Source organism: Chiloscyllium plagiosum, unplaced genomic scaffold (assembly GCF_037043375.1).
Source record: "Chiloscyllium plagiosum isolate Xiang-an unplaced genomic scaffold, Cpla_swu_hap1 HiC_scaffold_21, whole genome shotgun sequence".
NCBI lineage: Eukaryota > Metazoa > Chordata > Chondrichthyes > Orectolobiformes > Hemiscylliidae > Chiloscyllium > Chiloscyllium plagiosum.
In genome coordinates, this window is record NW_028270159.1 from 28,147,381 (window position 1) to 28,175,241 (window position 27,861).

Consider the following 27,861-nt stretch of genomic DNA (forward strand, 5'->3'; position numbering starts at 1 on the left):
ATAAATTGATGTTGACTGCCCAGTTGTGCCATATTTTTGTGTCCTGTTATTCTTTACTCAGATTGCAGCATTTTACCTATGACTGATGTTAAACTAAACGTAGTTTCCTGTGTTTTATCCCCTTATTTCTTAAATTGTGCACTTATAGTTGCCATCTTCAGATCTGAAGGAACTGTTCCAAAGTCTATAGAATTTTGAAAGACTATTCACAATGAATCATTTATATCTACTGATCCCTCTTTCAGCTTCCAGGGATGTAGATAATTGGATCCAGGGGATTTATCTATTTGAAGTGTCCAGTAATTTTTCTAGTACTGCCTTTTCACTAATTGCTATCTCGTTCCTCGTTTAAATTTGCCCCTTGGTTCTCCATTATTTCCAGCAAGTTTTTAGTATTTTCCTTAGGGATGCCAATCATAAAGCATTTGTTTAATTTCTCTGTCATTTCCTTATTTCTCATTGGAAATTCTCTTGACTCCATTGTAATGAACCATCTCCCTTTCTTTCCTTTTCTTTGTCATTCTTTGCAGGATTCTGAAGTACTGTTAGTTCCTCAGGCTTGTCTTTTTTTGGAAACTCTACATGCATTTTCCCTCATATAATGACATTGTTGATTTATTTTGTTAGTCATGGTTGAAATACTTTGTTTTCTGGATTTTTGAACATTAATATGAAATGTCATCATTCCTCTTTCCTAAAGACTTTCTTAAAACAAGGTACCGATGGGCCCTTTATCATTGCATAATACGAGATTTGAAACAACTTATTCCTTTGTTAGTGTCTCAATGTACTGCTCTTGGAAACCATCTTGCAGATATTCTAAGGACTTATCCTTCACAATATTTGCATTAATTGGATTCACTGTGTCTCTGTAGATTGAAACTCCACCCTGTAAATATTTGATTTATCCTTGTTACATGCACTGCTAATTTGTTGATTTCTGTTGCTGTTTACAATATCACTTCTGATCAGCGTCGAATAAACAACTCCCCATCAGTGTTTTCTGTTTTTGAACTTTAGGAACGAAGGTCTTTTCTTACTACTGTACACCACTAATGCTATGCTTAATTAATAGAGCTACCCTACTACGTTTTCTCAGCTTCCTAATACTGCTGAATGTTATGTACACTTGGATACTCCGCTACCAGATTTGGTTTCCTTGTAGCTACCCTGTAGAATGGCTATCTGGTCATTTATTAATTTATCTTTGATGATTCATATGTTAGTTGCAAATGCTACACATGTTCAAATACAGAGTCCTTAATTTTATTTTTACCATTTTTCTAAACTCTATCTCAATCTGCTGGTACATTCTTTGCAATCATCGTCCATACCATAATTGCTATCTTGCTGTATTGTCCTTTAATTTACTCGGTTCATATACAGGTGTAATGTTAGAACCACTGTTCTAGGAAGTGGTACAACAATTTCCTTCATTATACTACTTGTTATAATATTGGTCCTAGCAAGATTTGGGTGAAGTCTATCCTAGTGGTACAGCTCCCACTTTTCCTATTGCTGCTGAAGGTGTCCCACAAGCTGAAATCTGTTTTTTTCCTGTAACAGTGTTTCAACCATATATTCATCATTTTAATCTTATTTACCCTATGTCAATTTACAAATGCCTCAGATAATAATCTAGGGATTAATACTTTTTTGAGATTTGGCTTCATTTAATGGTTAGCTGTTGATGTAGCCTATGCAAAATCCCTTTTCTCATCTTTGACCTTAACAACTGGCTCCTCACTCTACTATAAATTCCTCTCAACCCTGATAGGTATCCCAAACCCTCTCATACCAGGACAGCAATGCAGCCTCAGCCTCAATTCTTGCTCCCAGCTGCAAATAACAGGGCCTAACCCCTGACCTTACTCTGCAAGGCATAATGCTTCTCCTTGTGACTTCTTGATCCCCTTGCCTGCTTAACTCACGGTTACACCTTTGTGTCCCCTGACCACTGACCAAATCAAATGATACTCCCCTAAGATATCAGAATGCCTTTCTGGAACAAAGTACCTGGGTGATTTTCCTCTCCCTCTGATGCAATGCCTACAGTTTGATCGCCAGCTTGTGAACTTAAAATCAAAATTCCTTAAACCATTGATAGTTACTTCTGATGTATTTCCCATACATTGCCCATAGAATCCAGGAGTCATAGAGATGTTCAGCACAGAAACAACCACTTCGGTCCAACCCGTCCATGCCGACCAGATATCTGAACCAATCTCGTTCCACCTGCCAGCAACCGGCCCACATCCCCCCCCAAACCCTACCTATTCATATATCATCCAGATGTCTTTTAAATGTTGCAATTGTACCAGCCCTCACCACTTCCTCGGGCAGCTTATACCATACTCGTAACACCCTCTGTGTGAAAACATTGCCCCTTTAGGTCTCTCTTAATATTGTTCCCTTCTCACCGTACACCTATGCTCTCTAGTTCTGGTCTCCCCGACTCCAGGGAAGAGGCTTTGTCTATTTATCCTATCCATGTCCCTCATGATTTTATAAACCTTTATAATGTCACCCCTCAGCTTCCGAAGCTCCAGGGAAAACAGCCCAGCCTGTTTAGCCTCTCCCTATAGCTCAAATCCTCCAACCCTGGGAGCATCCTTGTAAATCTTTTCTGAACCCTTTCAAGTTTCCCAACATCCTTCCAATAGGAAGGAGACCAGAATTGCATGCAGTATTCCAACAGTGGCCCTAAACAATGTCCTGTACAGCCACAACATGACCTCTCAACTCCTGTACTCAATACTCTGACCAGTAAAGGAAAGCATACCAAACGCCACCTTCATTATCCTATCAACCTGCACTCTTTATTCAGCATCACTCCCGAGGACCTTACCATTAAGTATATAAGTCCAGCTAAGATTTGCTTTCCCAAAATGCAGCACCTCACATTTATCTAAATTAAACTCCATCTGCCACTTCTCAGCCCATTGGTCCATCTGATCAAGATCCTGTTGTAATCTGAGGTAACCCTCTTTGCTGTCCACTACACTTCCAATTTTGGTGTCATCTGCAAACTTACTAACTGTACCTCTTATGCTTGCATCCAAGTCATTTATGTAAATGGCGAAATGTAGTGGATCCACCACTGATCCTTGTGGCACTCCACTGGTCACAGGCCTCCAGTCTGAAAAAACAGCACTCCACCACCATCTTCTACCTTTGAGCCAGTTCTGTATCCAAATGGCTAGTTCTCCCTTTATTCAATGAGATCTAACCTTGTTAACCAGTCTCCCCCAAGGTCTCCATTGGGAACCTTGTGAACACCTTACTGAAGTCCATATCGATCACATCTGCTGCTCTGCCCTCATCAATCCTTTTCATTATTTCTTCAAAATATCCATTCAAGCTTGTTAGACATGATTTCTCACACACAAAGCCATGTTGACTATCCCTAATCAGTCCTTGCCTTTCCAAATACATGTACATCCTGTCTCTCAGGATTCCCTTCAACAACTTGCCCACCACTGAAGTCAGGCTTACTGGTCTATACTTCCTGGCTTGTCCTTACCTGGCTTGTTCTTGAACAGTGGCACACGTTAGCCAACCTCTTGTCTTCCAGCACCTCATCTGTGACTATCGATGAGACAAACCCCTCAGCAAGGGGCCCAGCAATCACTTCCCTAGCTCCCCATGGAGTTCTAGGGTACACCTGATCAGGTCCTGGGGAGTTTTCCACTTTTAATGCTTTTCAAGTCACTCCCACATGTTGCAGTTTTACATCACCACCTGTCCTATTATCTTTATTTTGTTAATTAAATTGTTTTAAAATTTATACTTCCCTTCTTTTTACCAAACACTATTGCTCACTGAACTCCCAGTTCCCCTCATTCAGAGACCAGCACCCAAGAGACACTTATACGCTGGGGGGGAAAAAAATAATACATCAGCTCTGGTAAAACTCAGAAGCCAGCATAGACCAGGTATATAATTAACTCTGTATAATACTTTGAGAGCTTGTTTGTCCCTGTATAAGACTAAGAAGAAACTTTTTAAACAGTAATTTTTTTAGTTACTTGCTAAATGTAAACAAAATCTAGACTTGAGAGAATAACTATGCACTTTCCCCTCAATCACAAACTCCTGGTTTCAAGCTCTTAAAGCAGCACTTGGTGCAGCGTAAACTGTTTTACCTTCAATATGCAAACTTGATACAAGAGTAGCTAATCTATTTATAAGTGCTGAATTAAGTAAATATATTCCATGAAATGATCATCTGAAAAACTACCAAAGTAAGATTTGACAAGACTTGTAGCTCAGGATGAGGTTTTGGATGTAGGTTTGCTCACTGAGCTTGAAGGTTCATTTCTAGACATTTCGTCACCCTACTAGGTAACATCTTCAGTGGGCCTCAGGCAAAGCACTGCTGAAAATTCCTGCTTTCTACTTATGTTTGGGTTTCTTTGGGTTGGTGATGCCATTTCCTGTGGTGAAGTCACTTCCTATTCTCTTTCTCAGGGTTTGGTAGATGGGGTCTAACTCAATGAGTTTGTTGATAGAGTTTCGGTTGGAATGCCAAGCTTCTACATGATTGCTACAGAAGCAATCGCCCCAATATCCACAAACGAAGCTGCAGCAGAACATTATTTCAATGAGCCCACACACTCTGCAGCACAGAGGAACTATCCAGAGCAAAGGAAAATCACCTATACGGTGTATTCAAAAAGAATGGGTACCCAATGAACACAGTCCGCTGATTTCTCAGCAACAAACACAAACGAGCAGACAAAACACGTCCAGAAACCCTAGCCACTCTCCCCTATATCAAAGACATCTCGGAAATGACTGCCAGACTACTCAGATCCCTTTGCATCGTGGTAGCCCACAAACCCACCAACACACTAAAACAGCAGCTAACGAACTTGAAAGACCCTATTCAGACAACAAGCAAACTCATGTCATTTACAAAATCCCATGCAAGAACTGTAACAAACACTACATTGGACAAACAGGCATAAAACTAGCCACCAGGATACATGAACACCAACTAGCCACAAAAAACATGACCCTCTCTCACTAGTATCCTTACATATGGATGAGGGAGGACACTACTTTGACTGGGACAACACATCCATCCTAGGATAAGCCAAACAATGACATGCACAAGATTTTCTAGAAGCGTGGCATTCCAACTAGAACTGTATCAACCAACACAACGAGTTAGACCCCATATACCAACCCCTAGCAAAAAAAGGAAGTGACTTCACCACAGGAAATAACATCACCAACCCAAAGAAATCCAAACATAGAAAACAGGAATTTTCAGCAGAGCTTCGTCTGAGGCCCACTGAAGATGTTACCTAGTAGGGTGACAGAACGTCTGGAAATGAACCTTCAAGCTCAGCGAGCAAACCTACATCCAAAGTAACAAGATCATATCCTGTTCTTTGAACTTGGATTATTTTTGATTCTTGAATCTAATTTGAAGTGTTCTGTAATATGCTGAGAAGTCTCACTTCTCAAAGTCTGTTATATTTGAGTTTTCAATCTAGGTATTTTCTTAGGTTTGGCATCACTGACCACTAAGATGCATTTTATTCATAAGTGTAAAATATGCCATTACATGATTCACATGATTTCATTTTGTTGGATCACAAACCAAGTATATAAACAGTTATAAAACAATGACTTATACATTTCTTGTGAAAAAATAATAAAGATATTGGCATGGTGGATCAGTGGTTAGCACTGCTGCCTCACAAAGCTAGGGATTCGGGTTTGGTTTCCACCTTGGACAACTGTGTGTGCAGTTTGCACGTTCTCCCCATGTTTGCGTGGGTTTCCTCTGGGTGCCCCGGTTTCCTCCCACAATCAAAGATGTGCGGGTCAGGTAAATTGGCCATGCTAAATTGCTCATTGTGTTAGATGCACTAGTCAGGGGTAAATAAAAGGGTAGGGGAATGGGTCTGGGTGTGCTACTCTTCAGAGGGTCAGTGTGGACTTTTTGGGCTGAAGGGCCTATTTCCATACTGTAGGAACCTAGTCTAATCTAATCACTCACTTTCTGTCCATTTAGTTATAAGATGGACCTAACGTATGTGTATGTGTTGTAATTTCCAAAGCTGTTCATTGCCAATTGCAGAGAGGTATAGATGTGAAAACCCTTTTGTCAAAAGGATGTCAGACTTAAAAATTTAAGTTCCTCTCCACAGATGCTGGTCATTCTTGTTATTTCCAGGATTTGACTATTTAAGATTTCCAGTGTCTGTAACACTTTACTGTTTGGCTTTTTCTGCTGGTAGAAAACTGCAAAACCAATTGTTTGTTGGCAGGATGTCATCTCAGATATATCAACAGCCTTTTGAAAATACACTGGAAAAAAAAATCTGGATTTCCTATATCAGTATTAAATATGTTGTCTTTATTTGACAATAGTATGCAGCCTTTTGCAGCCTAATTATGCAGCCAACAAGTTAGATTCCATATTGTGTGTTCTTTAGGCATTTGCACCTCCGAGTTTTCTGCAGTTAGCTGATTTGTCTTCTGGGCTTTTCCTTTGGCAAAATAATGTGTCCTTTACCTTTGCTATCCAGTTGCTGACTGTAGCAAAACAAAAAATTAATAGTTCATAACAAACAAAAAAAAAATCTCATGTCAAGCATAATCAATGAAATTCTGCAAAGACGCATATGGCAGAATTTACACTTTGCAAGATCTATCATAAAAAGTTTGCGTTAGTAAATCTTTGAGAAGGCATTTTTAGCTCCCTGCAGTCAGTTTAAAACTGGAAAGCTAGCATTCTGATTTGGAAGCTAAACTCTTTTCTTAAAATAAATTGAGAGTTTGTGTGTATGTGAAAAAATATTTAAGATGGGAATTAATTAATCTCTTTAGACTGAATACACTTCATCAATCTGGGGGGCAAAATAACAGGCTTTTAAATATTGTGCACATTCAGCAACAGATGTGGTTTCTGATTATGTCAAGCAGGAAGGAAAAACCTTGCCTTGCTTCACCTATCCAGAATCTTGGGACTAAGGAGCAACTAAGCATTCAATTAGTTATACTGCAGACTGCTGGTTCCATATTCTCCAGAGCTTTTGCTGTCAATTCAACCTTAATGGTATGACCACTTTTGTGAAGTTGTCTACATTCTAATGAAGTGGAATTTCATTAACACAGAATCATATGATTTCAGAATTGAGATTTGTATTTTTGTTTTTTAGTTTAAAAGATATTGTATAATAATAGCACTTGACTAAGAATTCACTTTGGACTGCTGGGTGTTTTTCTCTATAGGTACGTTTAAAAAAAGTCATCTTGCTGTACCATTTGCTACTTTGAGATCTGAGTTGTAGAGGGATTACAAGAGCTTATGAGGAAGTTCTGCTGTGAAAGAGAAAACCAGTGGCAAGACAAAATTGCTGAACATAAGGAGCATCTAACAGGAAAAGACGGAGAAGGGTAGCTGGAACAGCAAGTGGAGAATCATGGTATGTTCTTGGGTTTTATCACTTCTGACCTTGTTTCATGTGATACATTAGCTGATAGTCTAATGGATGCAATCAAAGCAGCTCAGTAAAACAAAAATCTATTCAGTAGTTTGATATTAACTATATGGGTGCTATAATTCCATGTGCAGAGTGTATTGTCTTGAGTTATTTCCAAGATTTTTAAACCACAGAATTAAGCCTCCAGAGTCTGCAGCATATGAATTATTAATTACAAAGAGGATGTTCATAAATTACACGCTGTAATGAAACCGGTGTTAACATGCTGCTATAAGATGCCAAATGACCTTGCACTGTGCTGCATAGCTAAAATTTTAGGTGCTTGTCATTGTCCTCCGTGTAGCAGAATCATTGCAGTGAGTGAATCAGGATACTTTGACAGATGTATCAGCTAGCTTGGCTATTGTTAAGTGAACAGATGCTGCATGTCAGCACCATTTAATCTTCTGCTCAAATTACTTTATTATATCACCTGATTACATGATAATGTCAAAAAAGACTAATGAAACCTAAGGAAAATATTCTAATAGCTACTAATACTATTAAAATTTACATTATTAGAAGTGTTACTTTTGATTATGAACTTGTATATTGCTTTAAAATCAGATCTAGTAATAGAAGCAAAATCTATTTATGATAAAATTAAAATAATTGGTTAGTATGCTTTGAATTTATTATAACCATGAGAGGAATTAAAGGCCAAAGTCTTCACCCAGTCTCTAATAAATTTTTAAGGAAATTCGTAGTTTTGTGTACCAGATACTAACTGATAACAGAATAATGACGGAAGTTGAAAAAATGTCCCAACCAATCAAGAAAATCTTTTAGAAGTTTCTACATTAGTTGGAAGAACTGGGGTGGGGCTGGCCCAAGGGCAGTGGGGAGAGTGTGGCTTGGGAGGGGGAAAAGGGGTGAAGTGGAGGTGGGTGTTGGCACATATGTGGTATGTTGGGGGGGGGGGTCAGGAAACACACTTTCAATAAAGATACTAATTTCACTGCAAATGTTTTGAGAGTCTGTTAACCTTCACAAAATTTGATACAAATTGTTCATCGGTCTAATGACTATAAATCAGCTTTAACCACAATGCTTTCAATATGCTGCAAAGTATCGTATTGGGTATAATTTGAAAGTGCAAGAATCATAGTCTAGGTGATATTCAAAGGCTGCATTATATCCAAGCACTGCGTGGGTGTGTTTTAACAATGTATCAAGTATCTTTCCTAGGATCCATCATTTATTTAGCATAATATTTTGCACAATTGTTTGCAAACTGAAATGAAAATAAACTGTGTACATAAAATTTGGAGCTTAGATTTTAGAATTAACACATTATGAAAAGAACAGTGGAAATGCAGATGCATCAAGAGTTCTGAGTTTTAGTTTGTCGGTTTAGTACAACATCACCGTAGAGATAAAATGAAGAAACAAAAATGGAAACAAATGGAAAATAAATCCAGAAAAGACAATAAAATGAGTATTCACGAATTGTGCAAAGAAGTGGGACTAGCTTAATTTGGGAAACCTGGTCAGTATGAATGAGTTGGACATTAGAGTCTGTTCCTGTCTTCTGTGATTCTGTGACTTTGACTGTTTGATTGCTAGTGGCTGCAATAGTTCCCTGTTGCTTGTTCAGGATTGCTAGTCAGTAATCACCTGGAGAAATTACTGGTCGACCCTTTTCTGTAAAAGGTATGTCTGGATATATAGGAGGGGAAGACTTGTCAAAAATGGGCAGTAAAGGAAGATGAATGTATAAATATTAATTATTTTATTAAAAATATATAATATAATAGATCTGTAGTGTGCAAACCTATCTGTTGGACTTTTCTTATATAAAATGACTTCTATATTTGAGAGCACTAGAAAAAGAAAGGAACATTTCCTGGTAACAAATGGGAAACATTTTAAAAGTGCAATGTGAAGTCTTTATCCATAGCTTATTGCTGGTTTGAGAATTCTTTACTTGGCTCCTCTTGAGGGGTCAGTATTAGTTGTATTATTTGTAGATGTTAGTATATCACACTAAGACAATCTTTTGTTTTTAAAGGGAATATCATCTTAGTTCATCAAGTTAGGCCAGGACTGTTACGTTATTGAATGTTGTTTTGCAGACTGTTCGCAATTTTCTTTTGATCTTTAGTGAACCTCCTATTCTGGTTTGACATCTGTTTTCCTCATCTGTATTAATTGTTTCACATCATACTTTGAATAACAGAATTAGCAAACCCAGGCTGGGAGGAGTAAAGATATTTGGCACCCTCTTAAAATATTTTTTTGCAATAATGTTGAATCTTTTCTCAAACGACTTTCTTTCTGTTTGGTTAAATCTTTTTCCCATTCTGTCTGGTTCCCTAACCCTAGATTATTTGTTAATAGCTTCTGAAAGCTTGTAGCATTTGAGGTTATGTCTTGCAAGGATAGTTCTGAATCTGTACATATCAAGCTGGTGTCAAATTTGAGACTGTTTTGAGATCTTTCCAAGTCTGTCTTTTCCACAGCAGTACCTTTTGCTATTGTGTGATATGACAGATCTTGCTGCAGGAGCTATCACCTTACTTGACTTGACTTGAAATAAATTACCGTCATATTTTGACACTGTGTCCAGGACATATGGAATATCTGTTAATTTAATATTAATGCACATAATTAGCTAAGTAATATTTGAATTTTTTTTATTCACTCGGATGTGGGCATCATTTGCTGGATCAGCAGTTAATGCCCGTCCCTTGTTGCACTTGAGAAAGTGGTGATGAGCTGCTGCCTTGAACTGCTGCAAGTCATGTGGTTTTGATAGACACACAATGCCATTAGGGAGGGAATACCAGGCTTTTGACACAACAGTGACACTAAAGGAATGGCAACATGTTTCAAGACAGGATGGTGAATGTCTTAAAGGCAGAGCTTGCAACTCGTGATGGTGGTTGTGGAGGTGAAGAGTTAACAGGAAAAACTTCCTGTGGATGTATTTTATACATTTGATTACTTCTACATTAAGAAACACAAAAGGTAAGAACGAGTGAACCATTCAGCCCATCAAGCCTGCTCCATCATTCAACGTGGTAAATGTATTCAGTTTTCTACCTTCATAGAAACAATCTGTCAATGTTAAAATAATCACTGTTTTAATGTTAAATTAATTGATTTGCCTATGATGTCAGAAGAGCACTCTCAGCACTTTATTGCACGATTCACTATCTTTTTTAATTACTGTCTGGGGTCACTTATTGCTTTTTGTCTTGGTTTATAATGGGTCCAGAGGGCATGCTATTACAAATTGTTATCTGTTGTGTTTGGAGACTCTGAGGCCTGGAACTTCTTAAGTTATTCTTCTGAATTGTAATATCCACTAGGGGCCTGTTTTGCATCAACACAGCCTCAAAATTGAGTCCCTAATGGCATTACAACCTACAGTTGTAATATTGCGGTGTAAAGCCTTTAAACTTAAAATAAGGGCAATAATGAGGCATGAAAGCAGAACTGTCTAAAGTGAATTGGTTAATTAGGTCGAAGGGTAGTTTAATAGAGATGCACTGGCAGACGTAAGGGATATTTCAATACATTGAATATATACATTCTAATGACTAAGAAAGCTTTCAAGAGATGAATCCATTATCCATGGTTATCTAAAGGCTTAAAGATAGCATCAGACAAAGAAAACATAATTGATGGAAAATAAGGAAATGACAGGTGAGTTGTGAAGGTATCTTTAATCATTGTTCACTATAAAAAAGTACAAGGAACATCTCAACAACAGCTATAAATCAATAAATAAAAGGGAAGATGGAGCTCAGCTTAAAATCACCTGGGAAGTGCTACTGAGTAAATTGTTGGTGCTGTAGGCTAACTTATGCATAGGTCCTGATGGATTTCACCTAGGATCTTAACAGAAGTAGCAATTGACATAGTTGATGTGTTGGTTTTTTCATAACTCCCTAGATTCACAGAATCTCCTACTAAATTGAAGCTCCTTTATTCCAAAAGGGTGGAGACAAAAAGCAGGAAACTACAGACCAGGTAACTGACATGGTGAAAATGTTGGACTATGTTATGAAAGAAGTTATAGCACGGCACTTAGATACGTTTGAGATAATCAGATGAGGCAACATTGTTTTGGAAAGGGAAGCCATATTTAACCAATCTATTGGAGCTCTTTTGAAGAGGTGTCCTTTACTGTGGTTAAAGGGGAACTGTTGGACATACAATACTTAGATTATGAGAAAGCATTTGATAAAGTGCTATATCCAAACTTAAGTGTAGAATAAAAGCTAAAGATATGGTGATAGCATATAGCCAATCAATCTTCTGCCCATTCCCAAGAGGAACCTGAAAATTGGAATAAGTGGATCTTTCTCAGGTTGGCAAGATGTAATGATTGGTATACCACAGTGATCGATGTTTGGACCTCAACTGCTTACAATTTACATAAGTATCATGGAATAAGAGTTGGAAGGTACTGTTGCTAGATATGCCAACAACAAAGATTAGTAGGAAAGGAAGCAAATATAACTTATACGTGTGTTGCCTTAATTGAGTGGGTAAAGATTTGGCAAGTGGCTTATGATGTGGGAAACTTTAAAGTTGTCCATTTTGGCAGGAATAATTGTTTTTAAAGTTTATTACCTAAATCTTAAGGAAATGCAAACCTCTGAGATGCAGAGGGTTCTGGATGCCTTAGTGCATAGATTGCAAAAGATTAGTTTACAGGTGCAGCAAATATTTGGGAAAGTTAATAGAGTGCATGGGGAATTGAATACTAAAGGAGGGTTTGCTTCACTTTTATACAGGACTTTATCTAAGAAGGCATTTAAGTACATTGCAGACAGTTCAGGGTAGATTTTGGAGACTAATTTCTTGAATGAACATGTTGCCGTTTCCAAAGACATTAGACAGATGTTCGCTTTTATCAGCTTGAGTTTCAAAGAGCTTAGAGCAACTTCATTGAAACATATAGGATCCTGAGAGGTTTTGAGAGTCGAGAGGATGTTCCCTCTTAGGGGACAATCTAGAACGCATAGACACTGTTTATTTCTGAACAATCATTCAATTAAAAATGAAGTAAATAATTTTCAGAGAGTTGAGTGTTTGGAACTCTCCTTCCTGAAAAGGCAATGGAAGAAGAGTTGTAGAGTTATACAACACGGAAACAGCCGCTTCGGTCCAACTGACCAGATATCCTTAATTGATCAGTCCCATTGCCAGCATTTGGCCCATATCCCTCTACATCCAGGTGCTTTTAAATGTTGTAATTGTAACCCCTTCACCGCCACTTCTGGCAGCTCACTCCATACACTCACCACCCTCTGCGTGGAAAAAGCTGCCCCTCAAGTCCCTTCTAAATATTTCCCCCTCACCTTAAACCTATGCCTTCTAGCTTTGGATGCCCTTAAACATGGAGGAAAAACCTTGGTTATTCACTCTATTGATGACCTCATGATTTTATAAATCTCTTGAAGGTCACACCACAGACTCCAATGCACCAGGGAATAAAGTCCCAGCCTATTCAGCCTTTCCCTATAGTTCAAACCCTCCATTTGCAACAACATCCTTATAAATCTTTTATGAACTCTTCCATGTTTAACAGCATCCTTCCTACAGCAGGGAGACCAGAATTGAACACAGTATTCTAAAAGTGGCTTTGCCAATGTCTTGTGCAGCTGCAATATGATGCCCCAACTCCGTATACTCAGTGTGCTGACCAGTGAAGGAATGTGTGCCAAAAGTTGCCTTCACCATCTTGTCTATTTGAGACTCCATTTTCAAGAACTTTCCAACTGCACCTCTGTCACCTTGACACTCCCCAGTGCCCTACCATTAACTGTATAAGTTCTGCCCTGGTTTGCCTTACCAAAATGCAGCACCTCATATTTATCTAAATTAACCTCCATTTGCAATTCGTTGGTCCATGGCCCATCTTATCAAGGTCCTGTTGTACTCTAAAATAACCTTCTTCACTGTCCACTACATCCTACTAATAAGGTGATCAAAACGGAACACAATACTCCAAGTGCAGCCTCAGCAACATCCTATACAACTGCAACGTTAACTTACGAACTTCTATACTCAGTGTTTTGATTGATGAAGGCCAGTGTCCCAAAAGCTTGCTTCACTGCCCTATCCATCTGTGACTCAACCTTTAGAGAACCATGCAGCTGAACTCCAAGGTCCTTCCATCCCACCACACTGCTTAAGGCCCAACCATTCATAATGAAACTCTTACCTTGATTCGGCTTTCCGAAATGCGAGACCTCACACTTATCTATATTAAACTCCATTTACCATTTCTCGGCCCACTTCCCCAGCTGATCATGGTCCTGCTGCAATTTCTGATAATCTTCCTCACAGTCCATATCGCCTATTTTAGTGTCATCAGCGAACTTACTAATCATGCCTTGTACATTATCATTTAAATCATTGATCAAGATAACAAACCGTAATGGGCCCAGCACCGACACCTGAGGCACTCCATTAGTCACAGGCCTCCAGTCTGACAAGCATCCTTCCTCTCGGTACCCTCTGCTTCCTACCATCAAGCCACTTTTATATCCAGTTTGCCAGCCTGCCCTGGATTTTGTGCGATCTAACCTTCCAGAGCAGTCTTCCATGTAGAACCTAGAAAAGGCCTTACTGAAATCCATATAGACTATGTCTACTGGCCTGCCCTTGTCAACCTTCCTGTTCACTTCTTCAAAGAACTCTAACAAATTTGTGAGGCATGATCTCCCACTCACAAAGCCATGCTGACTACTCCTAATGAAACCCTGACTTTCCAAATACATGCAAATCTTATCCCTCAATCTTCTCGAGTAACTTACCCACCATAGATGTTAAGCTTACTAGTCTACAGTTCCCAGGCTTTTCTTTGCAGCCCTTCTTAAATAATGGCACAACATTCGCTACTCTCCAGTCTTCCAGGACCTCACCCGTGGCTAATAATGATGCAAAACTATCAGCCAGGGCCCCCCGCAATTACTACTTTAGCTTATTACAGTGTTCTTGTATATATCTGGTCAGGACTAAGAGATTTATCCACCATCATACATTCTAACACATCCAACACCAACTCTCTGCTGGTGAAGACGGCCCTTGCTGTTTGAATTCACTGGACATCGGAGTGCATCTGGGAAAATCAGCAAACAGTGAAATTCACAATTGATCTTGGAGAAATTGTTTGGGCAAAGTCACAGTAGAGAAACAGATAAGTGAATAGTTTTACACTGCTCCAGGTTATTGTAGAGGAATTAAGTGTTATTTTTTGGTCTATAGGGAGAGGTTGAATAGGCTGGGGCTGTTTTCCCTGGAGCATCGGAGACTGAGGGCTTAGGTTTAGGGTGAGAGGGGAAAGATATAAAAGAGACCTAAGGGGCAACTTTTTCATGCAGAGGATGGTACGTGTATGGAATGAACTGCCAGAGGAAGTGGTGGAGGCTGATACAATTGCAACATTTAAAAGGCATTTGTATGGGTATGTGAATAGGAAGGATTTGGAGGGATATAGGCCAGGTGCTGGCGAGTGGGAACTAGATTGGGTTGGGATATCTGGTCAACATGGATGGGTTGGACCGAAGGGTCTGTTTCCATGCTGTACATCTGTAGGACTATGACTCTATGACCGTGACATGGACTGTTTCCAAGATATCACCGTTAACTTGCCCGAGTTCCTAAGTCTGATGAAGGGCTAATGCCCGAAACGACAATTCTCCTGCTCTATTTATCCTATCCATGCCCCTCATGATTTCATAAATCTCTTAGGTCACCCCTCAGCCTTCGATGCTCCAGGGAAAACAGCCCTAGCTTGTTCAACCTCTCCCTATAGCTCAAATCCTCCAACCCTGGCAACATCCTTGTAAATCTTTTCTGAACCCTTTCAAGTTTCACAACATCTTTCCAATAGTTTTTTTTCATACTGGAGTCCTGTAACCTGTGGAGTGCCACAAGGATTGGTGCTGGGTCCACCTACTTTCCATCATTTATATAAATTATTTGGTTGTGAGCATAAGAGGCATAGTTAGTAAGTTTGCAGATGACACCAAAATTGGAGGTGTAGTGGATAGTGAAGAAGGTTACCTCAGATTACAATGGGATCTTGATCAGATGGTCCAGTGGGCTGAGAAGTGGTAGATGGAGTTTAATTTAGATAAGGAGGTGCTGCATTTTGGGAAAACAAAACATAGTAGGACTTACACACTTAATGGTAAGGTCCTTGGCAGTGTTGCTGAACAAAAAGACCTTGGAGTTCAGGTTCATAGTTCCTTGAATGTGGCGTCGCAGGTAGATAGGATAGTGAAGAAGGTATTTTGAATGCTTTCCTTTATTGGTCAGAGTATTGAGTACAGTAGTTGGGAGGTCATGTACAGTACATTGGTTATTCTTTTTCCTTAAAATACCTCTTTGGATTCACTTTAATCTTCTCAACCAAGGCTATCTCATGCCCCCTTTTTCGTCCTCCTGATTTCCTTCTCTAGTAACCTCCTGTGTTCCCTGTATACCTCCAGGGATTCCCTTGATCCCAGCTGCCTGTACCTTTTTTCTGGTAAGAGTGTCAATATCTCTTCTCATCCAGGGTTCCCTATTCTTGCCAACTTTGCCCTTCACTCTCACAGGAGCTTGTAGACCTTGAACTCTAGTTATCTCATTTGCCAGAGGTCCCTTTGCCTGCAAACAAACTACTCCACTCAACCCTTGCAAGCTCTTGTCCAATTCCATCAAAATTCGTCTTGCCTCAATTTAGAACTTGAACCTGTTCTTTTTTTGAAGTCTGGTTTGTGGTGTTCATTCAAGAATCCAAGGAGAAATGCCTTTTTTTTTAAAAAGTATTAATAGTTTGAAATGGGAAGCCTCAAATCTACTTCAGCCAGAACAGGGACCAAATCATAACACTATCGAATCCATGTGCTAGCCATATAGCTAAGAGGTGCCAGTGTTGGACTGGGGTAAACAAAGTTAAAAATCACACCACACCAGGTTGTAGTCTAACTTGTTTATTTGGAATGTCATGATACAGTTTCTGTTATTGCAGTGATATCAGACCTTGTGGGAGCATGCAATGAAATCGATGACATCCTGAAATATTTTGTACAAACTTCCTGCACACTTTGTATTTTGCTGAGCTAGCTGTGCGTTTGAACTGACCCCACACTAGGGGGCAAGTAATAATGAATCACAAAAGGATCAGTCCAGAACTTAAATCTGCATCGTAACGAAGATGTGAAGAACAGATTTTGATTTAATACATTGAACAATTAAGGGACACAATACAGAAATGTTCCAGCAAATAGCCATACAACCAAGAATTTATTCAAGATAACCCAGCATTCTACTGTGGGATGTCATGGTATGAAATACACAGTACAGTTTGGTGAAATATTGATTTGCAAGAAACTTGCTCCATTTTTATAGCATCTCTACCGAATGGGTGAATAAATTGAGGTTTCCATCAAGGTACTATTGTGATATCTGTCCTCTTATAAATAGTCTAAGAGAATCGGCATGTCTATGGTGAGTTTTTTGTTTTGGAAATGTGTATATTGACAATACTAGAAGTTGTGTTTAGGTAATCGCATATGATGATCACGTTGACACCGATATTGTGATCGATGCATTGTTACAGATTTCTGTGCTGATTGTGTTCCTAAATTACATCTTTGTTCCCTGTCTCAACAAGTACTACTCTCTTAGTTGCCTACTGTAGCAAAAATGCCACATAAAATAGTTTCTGGTACTGTGATGAAACAAATATATGGGATGGCAATTGGTAAGTATGACTCAGTGAGTCTACAGAGGGATATTGACAGGTTAAGTGAGTGGGAAAACACGAATATGGCCAAGTGCGAAGTTACACACTTTAGCAAGAAGAACAGAGTGCTGAATATTATTTAAATGGTAAGAAAGACTGCAGAAAGGTGCAGCGCAGAGGGATCTTTGTGCATGAATTGCAAAACAGCTTGTATACAAGTTCAGATAATAGGGAAAATAAGTGCAAAGGGATCAAATATAAAAATAATGAAATCTTACTAAAAGTACTCCAGTATCTGTCAGACCACACCTGAGCAGCTTTGATCTCCATATCTAAGAAAGTTAAACTGGCATTCAAGGCAGCTCAGAGAAGGTTCTCTAGGATGTTTTTGGAGATGGTTGGATTTTCGTGTGAGGATGCGTTGAGCAGGTTGTAATGAGATGAGAACTTATTGAAGCATACAAAATTATTAGGCATCTTGACAGGATAGTTGTGTTGGGGTTCTTTCTCCCTGTCAGAATAATGAGGGGGACACCCTTTTAGGACAGATGAGGAGAGACTTCTTTTCTCCAATGGTTATGAATTTTTGGGATTCTTTACTTCAGAGAGCTCAAGGCTAGGTCGTTAAGTATATTCAAGGCTGAGTTATGGATTTTTAATGACCAAGGGAATTGAGGGTTATGGGCATATAGCTGATGCATGGACTAATAGAGGTTTTAATGGCATATTTGGCTATATACTGCATGCACATGGCAAATAACAATCTGCCCCAAAAGGAGAATGAACAGGTTCGCTTCGGCTGAGTTATTACCTGCTGAGATTGTAACTTTATAGTTTTATATGCTTATACTTGGTATTATCTTTATTAAATGTATTTAGGTGTTGGTGTGGGTGGGCGGGATGGGGAACTCACTTTCAACTTTAGCTTTATAGTACACTTTAATTTCTTTATTTTACTATGTGGTGCCTGGGTCGAGTGTGGGGTGCTGGTTGGGAGAGGATACGATGGGCTTACTGACAGGAAATGATGCCCCCTTTTAAATGTGTTTTATATTTTTCTTAGTTTTTCACTATATTGGCATGAGTGCATTAAAGAATTTCTATTTTTGTGAATTTTCTGTGGTCTGCTTGGGGTATTTTGGGTAGGATTCTTCCTCCCGGGAGGTCTCTGACTTGCCTGGATGATCATGGTTAGTCATTCGATTAAGTGGTGCACCTGTAATGTCAAGGGGAGTAATTCACCAATCAAAAGGAAGAAAATACTATCAAACCTCAAAAAAGAAAGGGTTGATATAGCTCTATTACAGGAGACACATTTACTGGATAAAGAGCACTTGAAATTACAACAGGGAGGATCTGATCAGGCCTTCTTTTCATCTTTCAGTTCAAAAAGTGGGGAGTAGTAATTCTCATTCGGAAGAACCTTCCTTTCAAAATCTTAAGTCAGATAAAGGATGAATCTGGATGGTATATACTGATCAAAGCCCTTATAAATGGAGAGGAATATGGGATTTTGAATCTTTATTGTCCCCTGGCATACCCTTTCAAATTTATAACAGAAGTATTCTCCCAAACTGATGGCTTTCGGGGCTCGTTACACAATTATAGGAGGAGATTTTAATTGTATTATGGACCCGGAGGTAGACAGGATACAGGTATGACCATTCAACCCGGTCAAATGCCTTCTCCGCATCCAACGAGACTACTATTAATGGTATTCTTTCCTGATGACAGACTTGAATCACATTCAAAACCCTTCTAATATTATTAGATGATCTACGGCCCTTAATAAACCCCGTCTGGTCCTCTTTTATGATGTGTGGTAACGCCTTCTCCCACCTCAATGCGAATATTTTAGATATTGGTCTGTATGATGCGCAATCTTCTGAGGCCTTTCCTTTTTTGACAATGAGAGAGATATTCACCTCTCTGAATGAAGGGGGGGGCGGGGGGTGGTGGAGAGGCAGCCCTGACCATCTGAGTAATTATACATGTCCATAAGTGGACCAGCCAGTACTCCTGTAAATTCTTTGGAGAATTCAACCTGGAATCCATCTGGGCCAGGTGCTTTGCCGCTCTGAAGCTGCTTGATTGCGTCAAGTACTTCCTGGGTTGTCAGGGGAGCATTCGGAATCGACACCTGTTCCAGGGCTAAGTCCGGAAAGTTTCTTCATCCCCCCTCCCCCCACCTTGTCTCAGCCGAATCCCTCCAGCCCGGCACCGCCTTCCTGACCTGCAGTCTTCTTCTTGACCTCTCCGCCTCCATCCTACTCCGACCTATCACCCTCACCTTGACCTCTTTCCACCTATCACATTTCCAACGCCCCTCCTCCAAGTCCCTCCTCCCTACCTTTTATCTTCTCCTGCTGAACATTCTCTGCTCATTCCTGAAGAAGGGCCTGTGCCCGAAACGTCGAATCTCCTGTTCCCTGGATGCTGCCTGACCTGCTGTGCTGTTCCAGCAATAAAGTTTCAACTTTGATCTCCAGCATCTGCAGACCTCACTTTCTCCTCCTAAGTCCGGAAAGGCCAGGCTTTTAAAAAAAGGACTCCATCTTCTTAGCTCTGTCTTCACAATCCTGTGATTTATACAAATCAGAGTATAAATCTCTCAAGATTGTGTTGATCCTTTTATGATCATGAGTCAAAGTATCAGCACTTTCCCTAAAGTACGCGATAGCTTGAGGGGCCTTTTTTTCCCTTGCAAGATATGTTAGGTATCTACCAGGCTTATCGCCATATTCATATAATCTTTGCTTTGCAAATAAAATATTTCCCTCTTTGCCGTTTAGGTAAGTGCAGTATTCAGGGCTGTCTAAGGGCTGTATTCCTTTGTAATTTAGCAACAGAGGGCCTATCAACATAAGCTATCTCAGCTGCCTTCAAGCGAGCCTCGAGTAGATGCTGTTGTTCTCCCTTTTGTTTGTTTTGGGTTGCTGAGTATGAAATGATCAGCCCCTGTGCATAGGCCTTCATGGTCTCCCACATCACTGACAGGTTACTGGATAGTAAAGTTCGGTGTTGGAAAGGTATTCACTAAATGGGTCTCAATATTGTGTAATGACCTCAAAGCGGCCGTGATTATCAATGGTTTAGGCTCGGATAGCTTCAGTGTGGGTAGGGGCTGCCGTCAGGGTTGTCCTCTCTCACCGTTGCTATTGCTAATAATTGAGCCACTAGCGGAAGCTATACGGGCTGGTTCTAATATAATGGCTCAGAGGGTTGGTACGGGTAAACATAAAATTGCCCTTTATGCAAATGATGTTCTCCTTTTTCTTAGTAATCCTTTGATGACCGTGCCCTGTCTGATCCAAGTAATTAATTTATTTAGTGCGTTCTCAGGTTACAAAATTAATTTCACAAAATCTGAGGCCATACCGATGGGTGGTCTCGCTAGTATGTCCCACTTATCAGACGGATCTTGCTTTCCCTTTCGGTGGTCTCTGGAGGGTTTTTTATATTTAGGTATTTTTATCACCCCAATATTTGGCCTGTAGTATAAAGTCAATTTTGTACATCTATTGGAGAGGATAAGGCAGGATCTTCAACGTTGGGGGGATCTTCCAATATCTTGGTTAGGCAGAATAGTTCTAATTAAAATGAATATCTTGCCCCGTCTTCTATACCCTATGAGAATGCTTCCGGTGATGTTACCGAGGCCGGCATTGCGTAAACTATTCGGTTGGCTTGGTTCTTTCATCTGGAATCATAGATGGCCCCTTATTAAGTTAAAGAAGCTACAGCTTCCACAAGCAAGGGGAGGGATGAGTTTTCCAGACTTTAGGAAGTATCAGCTACGTTCTCTATTAAGCTACATAGCTGATTGCGGGTCACACGAGACCCAATCTGGATGGACATAGAGGCCTCTCAAGCAAAGTGCGCCCTTATTAACCTATTTTTAGATAAAATGAAAGTTATTATGGATCATTGTAAAAACCCTATTGTATTAAACGCAATTAAAGCCTGGTAGATAATGCGGCAAAACAAGGGCAACTCACAAAAAACCTCCCCTTATACTCTTATAGTGGGAGCATGGGGTTTTCAACCAGGGCTCACAGATGCCACATTTAAATTCTGGAGGTCCAGGGGTATTTCTTGCTTAGGGGATCTGTTCGATGGGGAGGTTACGGTGTCTTTTGAACAGCTACACCAGAAATTTGGACTACCTAATGGAGACCCTTTTGGTACTTCCAAATTCGAGATTACATACAGAAGAAGACTACATTATTAGATTGCTCTTATAAATCAGATAGGGAACGAAGAGTGTTGTGGCCAATGGGTTTACCTTTGGTCAGCACTTGCCATAATTTACTATATAACGAAGTATCGGAAAGATTGTTTAAAACATGGAATCGGGAATTGGGGTTGGAAATCTCTTCAGAAATGTGGGACGACATCTGGGAAAATGCCAGAAAGATCTCTATATGTAATAGAACCCAAGCTATTCAATTGAAGATACTCCATAGGACTCATGTAGCACCGGAGCAATTGGCAAAATTTAGGGCAGGAGCATCTCCATATGTCCTAAATGTAAAATAGAGGTCGGCACTCTCACGCATTGCTTATGGACATGTCACATGGATCAGTGTAGCAAATGCTATGACAGAAAACTTGGGAGCAGAAATTAGGGTGGATCCAGTATCTCTTCTCTTGGACTTTGAGTCTGCCTTCCCTGGATGTGAACGGGAGGAAATTATTCTGCATTCTCTGCTTTTTGTCACCACCTCAGGCAGTATTTTCTATATTTTTATCACCCTCTGGTCAAAACATTTTTCTCAGAACTCCTTTAAACATTTGCTTCTCACCTTTAAACATGTGCCCTCTGGTCTTAGACACACCTGTCATGGGGAAAAGATTCTCATGACCTACCCTGTTTATACCTGTCATAATTTTGTATACCTCAATCAGATCCCCCCTTCAGCCACCTCTGCTCCAAGGAAAACAAGCCTAGCCTATCCAGTTTCTCCTCGTAACTGAGACTTTTCACCCCAGGCAATATCTCCTCTGCCTTCTCCAGTGCAATCGCTTGTGACTGTCCCCCTGCATAAATAACACAGGATGGCATGAGAACAGAACTTCTGAGTTATAGCAGAACCAACTATACAGCAGGTAATAAGGAAGGTAAATGTAATTTAGGGATCTATTGCTAAAGGAACAGAGTATACAAATAGGGAAGTGTTCCTGCAACTGTAGAAGGCATTACTAAGACCGTGCCTGGAGTATTGTGTACAGTTTTGGTTCCCTTACTTGATGAGGGATATAATTGTATTAGAGGTGATTCAGAGGAGGTTGTCTAGATTGATTTCAGAAGTGAAGGGCTTGTCTATTGAGAGATTGTGTAGCTTAGGCCTGTACAGTCTGGGGTTTGATTATATTTAAATTGTATAAGAGCTGCTATGGGAGGGTTGACAAAATTGACATAGTATGTTGATTGACTACATCCAAGAAAGTAGCTAATCATTGTGTGTTACAGTCATTGAAAATTTATGGATAGTCAGTTTTCTGTCTGGGCTGATCATATTTTTTCAGTTGAGCTCACTTTCGCAAAGAGAGAGCGGCGATACAGTTTTTTAAAAATGTTACTCCATGTTTCTGCATCTATTTCTTCAGCAAAAACCACAGCCTTGTATTATGGCTTCTTACCTGTGCTTATCCTAATTTATTTTCTTCTGTGTGAACCTTAGAGGGTCATGCACAGCAGAGGGTTCCAGCAGCAGATATCATTGCTGCGATCTTTGTCACCGCGCAACTTAGAGGGAATGTTGCTTCTCACAGGAGGGACGTTTTGATATGTCAAAATTGGCAGTTGGCCCACAATGCAGAAGACAATCTACTTTTGCAAAGAATTATTCCATTCAGAGTTCCCTTGTGAGTATTTGATTATGGAAGGGCTGGTTTCAATTCACCATTTTGCATAAGGAGTTTCAAACTTGCATTGTTGTTCAAGCAATACCTGTTAGTACGAATTCTCATCCCCAGAGAGGGTGTGTAGGCCTCATTGTGAGTTATACATTCCAGATGACGAACTCTTAACGTTTTAAGGTGCGATTCTCAGCCATGCTATTTAGAAATTGATTTATAAATTCCTGAAAGCTTGTCTGCTTTAGGTCAGGTGACTTTGACCATTTTATTTGTCCCAGCTTAGATTTATTTGTTTCTCTCAAACCAAAGTCTTTGCTGTTAATCCATGAGATTTTAATGACTAATTGGTCTGTATTTTATATCATCCTGGCAATATCAAATTCATGGGTATCTTGTCCTTATTGAGGACGTCACTTAATAGGCACTGGAAACTGATCTTTTTAGAATTAAAGTCTCTTGGTCTTTTGTAATAATATTTAAACTGTTTTGTTCCACAATGCAGCAACATCACCTGCATTTTGGTGCAGTTGGTCTGAAATCTTTGCTTGACTCCAGGTTTATAAAATCATAGAGCTGCACAGCATGGAAACAGGCCCTTCGGTCCAACTCATCCATGCTGACCAGATATAGAGTCATAGAGATGTATAGAGTGGAAACAGACCCTTCAGTCATGCCGACCAGATATCCCAACCCAATCTAGTCCCACCTGCCAGCACCCGGCCCATATCCCTCCAAACCCTTCCTATTCATATTAAATGTTGCAATTGTACTAGCCTCCACCACTTCCTCTGGCAGCTCATTCTATACATGCACGACCTCTGCGTGAAAAAGTTTTCCCTTGGGTCCCTTTTAAATCTTTCCCCACTCATTCTAAACCTATGCCTTCTAGTTTTGGACTCCTGTATCCCGAAGAAAATACCTTGTCTATTTACCCTATTCATGTCCCTCATGATTTTATAAACCTCTATAAGGTCACCCTTCAGCCTCTGATGCTTTAGGGAAAATAGCGCCATCATATTCAGCCTCTCCCGATAGCTCAAACCTTCCAACCCAGGTAACATCCTTATAAATCTTTTCTAAATCCTTTCAAGTTTCACAACATCCTTCCTATAGGAAGGAGACCAGATTTGAGCACAGTATTCCAAAAGTGGCTTAACCAATGTCCTGCAAACTGCAACATGACATCCCAACTCCAAACTGACCAATAAGGGCAAGCAAATCAAACACCATCTTTACTATCCAGTCTACCTGTGACTCACTTTCAAAGAGCTTTGTACCTGCACCCACAAGGTCTCTTTGTTTAGTAACACTCTCCCAGGCCCTTACCATTAAGTGTATAAGTCCTGCCCTGATTTGCCTTTCCAAAATGCAGTACCTCACATTTATCTAAATTAAACTCCATCTGCCACCACTCGGCCCATTTGCCCATTTGATCAAGATCCCATTGTACTCTGAGGTAACCTTCTTGGCTGTCAACTACACCACTAATTTTGGTGTCAACTGCAAACTTACTAACCATACCTCTTTTATGTTCAAATCAAAATCATTTATATAAATGATGAAAAGCAGTGGACTTAGCACCGATCCTTGTGGCACACCACTGGTCACAGGCCTCCAGTCTGAAAAGCAACCCTCCACCATCATCCTCTGTCTTTACCTTCAAGCCATTTCTGTATTCACTTGGCTAGTTCTCCCTCTATATTGTGTGATCTAACCTTGCTAACCTGTCTACAATGAGGAACTTTGTCAAACACGTTACTAAAGTCCATATAGATCATTTCCACTGCTCTGCCCTCATCAATCCTGTTTGTTGCTTCCAGAGAAACCAATCAAGTTAGTGAGACAGGATTTCTCACGCACAAAGTCCTAATCAATTCTTGCCTTTCCAAATACATGTAAATTCTGCACCTCAGGATTCCCTCCAATTTGCCTACCGCCAATGTCAGGCTCACTAGTCTGTAGTTCTCTTGCTTTTCCTTACAACCTTTCTTAAATAGTGACACCACGTGAGCCAACCACCCAGTTTACCAGACCCTTGTTTGGGGCTACGGATGATACAATTATCTCAGTAACGGGCCCAGCAATCGCTTCCCAGTGAGTCCTAGGGTACACCTAATCGGGTTCCAGGGGTTTATCCACCTTTTGATATGGCCCACTTAAGTGCATATAAAAACACACATCCAGTGATGGTATAATTGTTTCAACAACTTACAGGGGTCCATGCTTCTCAGAATTAAGCCAGCGACAGGTCTTTGTTCTGGTAGCACCTTTGATCTTCTGTAGTTGCTCTTTGGTGAATAGCTGACCACTACCTCTTTTTAACGTCAGTTTTTCACTACCACTTAATTCCTTCACTGTAGCAGTTATTTGATAAATTGCATATATTACAACTTCCAACTAGAAAACAGCCTTGTACCTCATTTTCATTTTGGCATCACTTGCCTTACCAAGCATACTCTGCTGTGAATGGGTGTGTTTTAAATGCCCGTACATACTCTTTGCAAGACCTGCATGAGCCCATTTTCTGACTTGCTGTCGAGGCTAAGTAAATCATACATTTATGGGTGAAAAATCAAGCTTGACTACTTATGCACGTACAGTGGTGACCCCGGAATCCGAACGCCCTATTGTTCGAACAACTCTGAATCCGAACAACTATTTCTTGAAAATTTTGCCCTAAAATCCGAACACATTTTCAGAACCCGAACACCACGTACCGTTCAGGTCGCACTTTGTTTGTTCAGTTCGTCTCTGGAAGTAGTCATGAAAACATCTCTCGTGTGTCCATCACTAGTTTACCTCGTGTTTTCACCTTGGTTTGTGCTGGTTTTTAAATCATCACCCTTGTGCGTTCACCTTGGCACCCAAGAAGAGCAGTGAAGCAAATAAGAGCAAGAGGAAGTCTGTAAACTCTCTCCCTCCCTCCTCCTCTCCAGCTTCCACATGCACCATTAGCACTCCTCACTAAGGTAAATGAAGTTATTTTCATGTTAGAACATTTATTTCTTATTTTTATTATTGTTACTTGATATTTAGGTCATTTACTCACCTTATTTTACCTTAACCATGTGTATTTGCAGTTAAAACTGTCTTGGAAATGTTTTTTATTGGGTCCAGAAACTGATTAATTCACTTTCCATTATTTCCTATGGGGAAAATAGTTTCGGATTCCGAACTTTTTGCGATCTGAACAGCCTCCTGGAACGAATTAAATTCTGATTCCGAATTGCATTTCATAGCTGAAAGGCAGATAACTTTGTTGTGGGGTATATGCAAAAGCATGATTTATGATGCCAAAAATTGGAATTGTCTCATAAGCCAATGCAACCTAAATACTGTGATCTGTGATTATTAATAATGTCTTTAGTCACTTGTTGTAGTAAAATTTTACTATGTGAAATCTTGTTTCATCCTTTTCAGCTGTTAATTTTTAAGTTCAAATTTCTTTTAAGTGACAGCAGTCTTTGTGGAGTCAATAACAGACTATGGAGTGCTTGCAAGATTTTGAATCTACAGGCTAAGACGAGTATATTGAGTTTAAACTAATTCAATTTCAATGATTTTTGTTTTGCTGCATTTATTCAAAAATTAAAATGGCTTTGTCTGTTGTGAATCTTTCCTTGAAAGAAGACTTGTCTTTATTTGTCATTTAAATCTTGAGGAATGAAAAGAAATCCAAATAAAAGTTTACTAGGATTCAGTTACAAATGAGGAGAAAGTGAGGACTGCAGATACTGGAGATCAGAGCTGAAAATGTGTTGCTGGAAAAGCGCAGCAGGTCAGGCAGCATCCAAGGAACAGGAGAATCGACGTTTCGGGATTCCTGAAAGAAGGGCTTATGCCCGAAACGTCGATTCTCCTGTTCCTTGGATGCTGCCTGACCTGCTGCGCTTTTCCAGCAACACATTTTCAGTTCAGTTACAAATGAGGCAAGTTTAACTTGTAAGAGGGGCAAGAGAAAGGAATGAAAATACTTGAAAGGGAAACCTGTGTTTTGTGACAAGGCATTTCGTAGGAAAAGCAATGAAGGTTTATTCAACCAAATGTGGTCCAGGCAGGTCCATTAAAACTGAATATACACTGAAAACCATATGAACTATTTGTAACCCTATTTCAACTAAAAATGTATCCAAAGAATCAAAAGTTTAAACATTCCAAATGAAAAAATTCTTGAAATCTCTGACCGCAATAAAGAGTTAGATTCTATTTGCTTGCATTTGACTTTGTCTGCCTTGAACTTGGTTGTAGATCTTAACCCATAGGAATCAAAATAGAACATAGCAGCAGCACTCCAAGCTAATGGACAGAGAGGCAATGCTTTAGCCCAGGACAGTTTTAACTATGAATGTTAGATCAGGAAATGAAAACTCAAAATGAGGAAACTGCATCTCTTACTCAGAAGGAATTGGACCAACTTGTTTCAAGCAATGAACAATTCAAGTGGGATGACCCAAAAAAACCCAGAATGAATGTAAAAAACTGCAAAAGTTGTTTAAAAACAAAGGAAATTTTAGTGGAACATTAGTATAACCTCTACAACGTTCTCCGGGAGGCTGAACTGGAATTTTAAATGAACTGGAGTCACATGTTTTAATTGGAGAATGACTCTTGTTGACTGATCTAAATGTGTCTTTCAGATTTAAACATTACAAAAAATCTGGCACAATAAAATCAAGATTTAACATAAGAACATGGACCAACTGATTCACAGTGATTCTAAAGAAAAACCATAGAGAATACACAATTTAGAGTAAAAAGCATTCTGAGTGAGAATTTCTTCTGTGTTCCAATTTACACCGA

The 27,861-nt window shown here is 39.7% G+C and overlaps 1 protein-coding gene across 7 annotated transcripts in view; it reads left to right on the forward strand.

Moving 5' to 3' along the window:
• strbp (spermatid perinuclear RNA binding protein) overlaps positions 1–27,861 on the forward strand; it is a 181,569-nt gene that overhangs the window by 73,817 nt on the left and 79,891 nt on the right. For 6 of the 7 annotated variants that reach the window (XM_087998443.1, XM_087998442.1, XM_087998447.1 and 3 more), the window contains one exon: positions 7,252–7,445. Coding sequence is in view for 1 of the 7 variants with exons in the window: in XM_087998447.1 (XP_087854573.1) it covers positions 7,443–7,445 (3 nt within the window). In the remaining 6 variants the exon portion in view is untranslated. Of the gene's footprint in view, positions 1–6,942; positions 7,076–7,251; positions 7,446–27,861 lie in introns of all 7 variants that reach the window. The other variant, XM_087998444.1, reaches the window with a different exon arrangement.